The 7,146-nt window shown below is 41.3% G+C and overlaps 1 protein-coding gene across 1 annotated transcript; it reads right to left on the bottom strand.

Moving 5' to 3' along the window:
• Window positions 1-2,236: 2,236 nt before the first annotated feature.
• On the bottom strand, window positions 2,237-6,931 carry acta2 (actin alpha 2, smooth muscle). Its single transcript, XM_030774135.1, has 9 exons — window positions 6,906-6,931; window positions 5,207-5,378; window positions 4,746-4,874; window positions 3,989-4,099; window positions 3,625-3,709; window positions 3,376-3,537; window positions 2,936-3,127; window positions 2,644-2,825; window positions 2,237-2,461 (listed from the first exon to the last, which is right to left on the bottom strand). Exons 2-9 carry the CDS (start codon window positions 5,333-5,335, stop codon window positions 2,318-2,320), a joined length of 1,134 nt encoding a protein of 377 aa, XP_030629995.1. The 5' UTR covers window positions 5,336-5,378; window positions 6,906-6,931; the 3' UTR covers window positions 2,237-2,317.
• Between the last annotated feature and the right edge of the window lie 215 nt (window positions 6,932-7,146).

Below are 7,146 nucleotides of genomic sequence, written 5' to 3'. Positions count from 1 at the left end.
CTTATCCCCTTTCCTCCTCTTATCAGAGCCTCTATTTATGTCTTTGTTTACATTAAGGCTTTTGTATTTATTTATTTGAAACTGAGGTACTGTGAAGTGGAATTGCTTTGCTGCACACAATTAATGTGAGCATTCGTGGTGAAGTGATGGAGATGTTTCAATGATGTTTTTCCTCTGTCTCTAGTTCAGTATAGGCTTTCTCGTGGTGTATTACCTAATGGTTGGATTTGTTTGAATTTGTTATGGCTGGGTATGTTTAAAACTGTTTTAAGACAAATACTGTAGTGTTTTATTGTCTGACCGAGTGTCGGATCACAATATGTCCTCAAGATGGCATTATTTAGCAAGCAATGCCACAAGGCTTTTGTCAGGACTGTCTTAAAGGAAGTGAGGAATCTTTTTAGATTCTTGCCTTATGTAAGATGTTGAAATCTTGACCAATTTCGTAAAACTTCTTGATATTGTAAACTGACATGGATATTCTGACCTTCCATATAAGATAATCTGCTGCCTTAGATATGAGCACATTGAAATCATTATTGGATTCCCCCTTATAAGATTTCTTATGGTTCAAATCTTAGATATTAATGATTGAGAAGACTTGAAAGAAAGGATACTGAGATTTGAGTTTTGTCCCTACTAATGGCAGTGCTACATTGCTACATGTTAACAACTTTAAACTAATTTTCTACTGAATCAGAATATGTTTAGATAGTTGATTCACTGTTGTTTAAATCCGACAGTTCATCGCGTTCTGTTTGTTAGTCATGCTTCTTTTGAAAGTATGAAGCTGTTTTAAATTTAGAGACTAGCTGAAAAGCATTAAGACATAGTAAAATTTCCCCCCTGCTGTTGTGTCTCACTGCTTAGACTAAACCAAAGCGCGCGGAGCGTAGCACACAAAGAAGCCTAATACGCCTTATTGGAGGAGATTTTGCCATCAGTGTGAGGGCTTTCACAACCTTGATCTCAGGTATCATTCCATCATTACGATGCCATGATGAAGCCATATTGTGACAACTTGGTTTTCTCCCCCTCCCCCCCAAGGGCAGTAAGAGTAACTTCCCATTTTCAGTAAAACAGTACAGGAAAAAAACATACGGAATTCAGAAAGTTGTAATCTTTTTTTTTTTTTTTTTTGGCCACCCTGTGAGTGGCTTTAACATATCATTTTCTCGCACAATGTGGTGTTGGAATTGTTTTGACTGTGTAAGCTATGCTAGTTGGTTAGCTTAAATGTTTAGCGCTCCCTTCCATTATGTATGAACAAGAGGAAGGAAGGATAAAAAGGATATATTTACTCATTCAAGGATGATAAACTAAGCATCTTTTCCACTGCAGATTTGTTAATAAAAGCAAAGAAAATGACTCCGCTGTTAGCTTGGAAAGAGTGGTTTTTTCCCCCGCACAGAGTGTGTTCCCGGTAGTCATTAAGTGGTACTTTTCTGGAGGGGGTTGGTCTTTTAGGGAGAGCTGCCTGAGTCATGAGATTGATAAGACTGTGTGATGTGATGCCAGTTGCCCAGTGTGCTGGGAATTAAGGGCAGTGGGAAAGCATTTGTACAGGTATGTCATAGCTGTTTGAACTTGAATTTGTAGCAATGAAATATCATCTCTGAATGAACAAGACCTGACTAGTCATGTGTTCAGAATCAGAACTGAACAAAAAAAGGGAATGTAGACACTTGTATTGAATGGCAAAAGGCCTCTTTCAGAGGCAATGACTGTGAATATGTATGTGTGCCCATTTTAATAATGCTTGAAGGAATCTTATCTGAGGAAATGTCTTAGAGGTCGTATTTCTCATTTCTTTTCGCAAGATTATGGATATGACCAGACAAGTTCTGTTTGCAGAGCTTTATTCTTTCCTGGGGTTATCATGATAACATCCATACAAACTGCCTCAAAGCCCACAGCTGTGATATTACACATGCAAGACATATTAAGTCCAAGGATGTATTTTTCGTGTTACAAGGGGGGGAGAACGTGAGCTCTGATCTTAGGTAATCTGTTACAGCTATTTTTCTTTCTACCTCCTTAAGGAATCTGACCACCCCCGAGGAATATCCCCAATATTTTAAGATTGGCAGCACATTCAAGCTTTATTCATCCAAAAAAAAAAAAAAAAAAAGAAAAAACAAAACAAAACAAACAAAAAAATAATAACCACAATGACAAAACCAAACATTCACACAAGTGTAGGCAGTGCAAAGACAAAAAAAAAAAGAAAAAAAAAAGAGGAAAACAGAAGGTACGTTCACAGTTTACAGGCTGTAAAGCAAGAGCAGAGTTGGGGAAGGTGGTGGATTTGTTGTTCTTAGAAGCACTTGCGATGCACAATGGATGGACCAGCCTCGTCATACTCCCCCTTGCTGATCCACATCTGCTGGAAGGTGGAGAGGGAGGCCAAAATGGAGCCGCCAATCCACACGGAGTATTTCCGCTCTGGAGGAGCAATGATCTGAGCACACAGACATGACATCATGAGTCACAATCGATATTTGATACGTTTTTAAGATGTTTCAGGTCCGTCCGCTTACTGCGTTTTATATATCTATGTATTTTTAGGGAGTTTCACGCTGTGTGTTATTCGTCAAGTTAGATTCCTGTGACCCATTTATTGTTGAGCTTCAGAATACAAACCTTAATCTTCATTGTGCTGGGGGCCAAAGCAGTAATCTCCTTCTGCATTCTGTCAGCAATGCCAGGGTACATTGTGGTGCCACCAGAGAGGACATTGTTGGCATAAAGGTCCTTACGGATGTCAATGTCGCATTTCATGATGCTGTTGTAAGTGGTTTCATGAATACCAGCGGATTCCATACCTAGGAGTGCATGAGGTTTCATAGGTTAGCAAATCATTTGTGCTTTCAAGAATTAGGACGTCTTAAGAGAGATGAATGGAATGACGGCAGAGAAAGCTGATAGAGGTTACCAATGAAGGAAGGCTGGAAGAGGGTCTCGGGGCAACGGAACCTCTCGTTTCCAATAGTGATGACTTGTCCATCAGGAAGCTCGTAGCTCTTCTCCAGAGAGGAAGAGGATGCGGCAGTGGCCATCTCGTTCTCAAAGTCCAGGGCAACATAGCAAAGTTTCTCCTTGATGTCACGGACAATTTCTCTTTCAGCTGTATAGAGAAGAATATTGAGATTTCAACTCCCTGTAATACGGAGGAATTGTTGGATAAACTCAAACATGGCTTGAGATATAACTCAAATGTAAGTTCAAAGATGTGAATTACTCAGATTTGTTTTACTGTACATGTTCGTAAATACATTCAAGAAAGGATTGCTCGATCAGGTTTATCACACACGTACGCCTCTGGTTGTGACAGACTTTAGCATTAATCTTAGTGGCAATGTGTTTCCATCATACCAGTGGTCACAAATGAGTAGCCACGTTCAGTCAGGATCTTCATGAGGTAGTCAGTGAGATCTCGGCCAGCCAAATCCAAACGCATGATGGCATGGGGGAGAGCGTAGCCCTCATAAATAGGCACGTTATGGGTGACACCATCACCAGAGTCAAGGACAATGCCTGTACAGAGGAGATACTCAGTTTTGACATATGTTTCACATCCATTTGTTGAAAACCAAGCAGATGCAACTGATCACACGAGCTTACCTGTTGTGCGGCCAGAAGCATAGAGGGACAGCACCGCTTGGATAGCTACGTACATGGCTGGAACGTTAAAGGTCTCAAACATGATCTAAAGTTAGACACGAGAAACATAAGCGATCACCATTTTATGAGACAATATACTCATAAAAATAGTACAAGCTCAATAAATACTCTCTGTCAGCACAGAAGGAAAGTACCACAGGTAAACTGGATAAGTCATAAGTGCCTCTATTCCCAGTGTTTATCTTTTAGTTTAAATAGCATTTTGAAAACAATGTCCCATTATGTCTGTTTAGACAGTGTTCATGAGGCTCTTGAGAGCACACTGGCAGTCGTTGGCCGCCTCTGTTTGGAAACTCTCTCACACCTGGGTCATCTTCTCCCTGTTGGCTTTGGGATTGAGAGGGGCTTCTGTCAGCAGGGTGGGGTGCTCCTCGGGGGCCACGCGGAGCTCGTTATAGAAAGAATGATGCCAGATCTGATGGGAAATAAACAGATGAACAAACAATAAGCAAATGTATCAAGCTTGTGTCGGCGACCGCAGCACGTAGGCAACAAGCATGAACTCACAAAATTATGTTTTGTATTACTCTGGTCTTTCAAAAAAAATTAACTAATTAGCCTAGTTGTTGTGACCATGTGGAGATTATCGTGTGGGAGGAAGAGGAGGAGGAGAGATGTGAAGTGGGTTGAGAAGTACGGGAATAATACCATCTGCTGCACGCATGTGTTTGGTGATGACAGCGTGTGCTTTGAGAAATGTGCATAACACATTTCTCTGTGAGTCATTAGAGGATGAGTCAGACTGTTCAATAGTAGAAGCACTGTTGATTCAGGCTTGAGTGCACACCATATGAACACACCCCCAAGGTCTTTGAAACTTAAAGTGAAAGTAGTCTGATTATGCTGGCTGTGCTGTGTTATCATCACTGTGGTCACAGGGGATATATAAATGTCTCGCAGTAAATAGCACGACATGACAGTTTGGATAATCTGTGGTATAATTGGGATAATTACTACAGATCATGTTGTGTGCTACTAATGTTGCTATTTTTACAAGGACTATCAGTCTCTATCTTTCACAAACCATCCTGCCAAACTTGTTTACTTTTGTAGTTGCTTACTTTTTCCATGTCGTCCCAGTTTGTGATGATGCCATGCTCAATGGGGTATTTGAGGGTCAGGATACCTCTTTTACTCTGAGCTTCATCACCTACATAACTGTCTTTTTGCCCCATACCCACCATCACACCCTGAGGAGAGAAGCAATCAGATCCACTCATAAATACAGTCGAATAAAAGACAAAATTGGTCAATAGCTTTTAAATTTGCTTTTAAAGAGCCACTGACTTGACATTTGGTGACTTGGGTTTGATTTAAAGAACAATATTTTTAAAATTTGTACGTTTAAGCATTTGCATAGTCTAATTTTGGATACAGACTGCTAAACTGCAGCTCTCATCCATTTATAATTATTTAACAAAATAAGTAAAAAAAAATGAGGTTCTCTTAAAAAAAAAAAATTGTGAGCACATAGTAACAATATAGTGTAATGTTTCTCTGTGGTGAGCCCACGGCTGCTTACCTGGTGTCTGGGACGACCCACAATGGAGGGGAAGACAGCTCTGGGGGCGTCGTCCCCGGCGAAGCCTGCCTTACACAGACCTGATCCATTGTCGCACACAAGGGCAGTGCTTTCCTCGTCGTCACACATTTTCAGCTCGGGTTGCCTTCTTCACTCCAACAGGAGACAATCACTGTAAAGCACAATGCAAGAGGCTGTTTATCTCTTGTTATCAAAGTGCGGCTTTGGGACTACGACAACAATCGAGAAATTCATTAGCTCAAAGTCGTGACCCTGATTAGAATAAGCGGCTTAGATAATGAGTGAGTGAGTGAGTGAGTAATTGTCAAAGGGTGTGTGTGTGTGTGTGTGCGCGTGCATGTGTGTGTCTGTGTATGTGTGTGTGCGTGTGCGCTCGCATCTCTGTCTATGTGCCTTTCCTCAAGTATAGTGACCACACCCTTCTCTAAATCATGAATGAACTGCATAGCAACATAGTACCTCACAACCTCTCAACATCTGCAACACATTTAAATTCACTACTGAAGTGATTACTCATACTGTGAAACGGAAGCCAAAAGAGATATTTAAAAGTATTTTTAAACTCCTGTTAAACTTCCTTTTTGACATCTCGTACGTAACAATGCAAAGACCTGCAATAAAATAATCTTATGAAAGATTACAAGGATCATGAAAAAAAAATTCCAAAATTAATGCAAATTAAAAAAAAAGAATCTAAGTTTGATTAAAAAAAAAAATAAAAGAAAGACCAATAACATTGCTGTGGAGTTCTTGCACAGCCATCAGAAGGCTTCCAATACTGTGTCTAATGAATGAATGCTGCACCATGGGAAAACTTCCTAATTTGGAAATGATGGGGAGTCATGTCTGTCTTTGGACTGTACTAACACTCCTTCTCTCTCTGGCCCTGTGTGTCTACAAGAGTTCATGAAAAAAGAGAGTAGGGGAAAAAAAGATGGGTGGGAGAGGCCAGTAACTGTTGCCTCTGCTAGAGTCCAGAAGAACCATATTTAGTCATAAACCTTTCAAATCAAAGAGCCATCACTCACGAGGGTCCAGACCTCTCCAGCAGGGTTGTATGAATTTCCGTCTGACCCCTACATGTACAACATGCACCCTCCATTACAAAAGACCCCAGTTATTCGCATCCGAAGCCATTAGACAAGTAGCACACCACAAATCTATCACAAAGAGCACCCAGTCCATCTTGTGCCTTTACACAATGCATTCTTCCTGCATCAGTTGTCTGAATCAAGGATCGCATACAGCAACACATGCTTGAGATAAAATGTTATGGATGAGTTCAAATATTGATCTATGTGCATTCAAACGACTATCGAACGTCGCACTAAATTCTTTCGAACCCATTTTGAACATGCACAGTCCTCGGTCAAAACAAATGGACAGTCATTAAAGTCTTTGACCATGGCATACAACAAACCACATAGCAAAAAAAAGCTCTGTCAAGCTAACTGACCCACACCTGTTTCTCAAGTATACACATTAAAAACTACCATGGACAATTCATTAAATTACATTTAAGGTCCAAGCAATATATGTGCACAAGCCCAGATATCACCTTCCAGTATGCAGACTCACACTTGGTATCCCAGGGTCAGTGTAGGATTTTGAACAAGGTGGAGAGAGAGAGTAGGTAAGGTGATGCGAAGCCAAGCAAGGATCGGTGTTTGCTACTTACCCTGACAGTGCTGGGCCGGGGTTTTGCCACTCTGTGATGGTGTACCCCTCACTGGCCTGCTGAGCTCTTAAGTAGCTCCCAGCCCCTGTATGCTTCCCCCACCCACATCCCAAACAAGGAGCCTGGGCCGCACTCCGTCCCTCAGGCTCACTCCAGTACAGCCTTATAGGGATGACTGGGGGAAAACACTCCAATCCGGGTGCTTCTGCATCCACCTCTAGCCTCAGCACTCCAGGCATTC

The sequence above is a fragment of the Chanos chanos genome, chromosome 5 (assembly GCF_902362185.1).
Source record: "Chanos chanos chromosome 5, fChaCha1.1, whole genome shotgun sequence".
NCBI classification, from domain to species: domain Eukaryota; kingdom Metazoa; phylum Chordata; class Actinopteri; order Gonorynchiformes; family Chanidae; genus Chanos; species Chanos chanos.
Note: the sequence above shows the minus strand (reverse complement) of the source record. Positions and strands in the feature narration are given on the sequence as shown.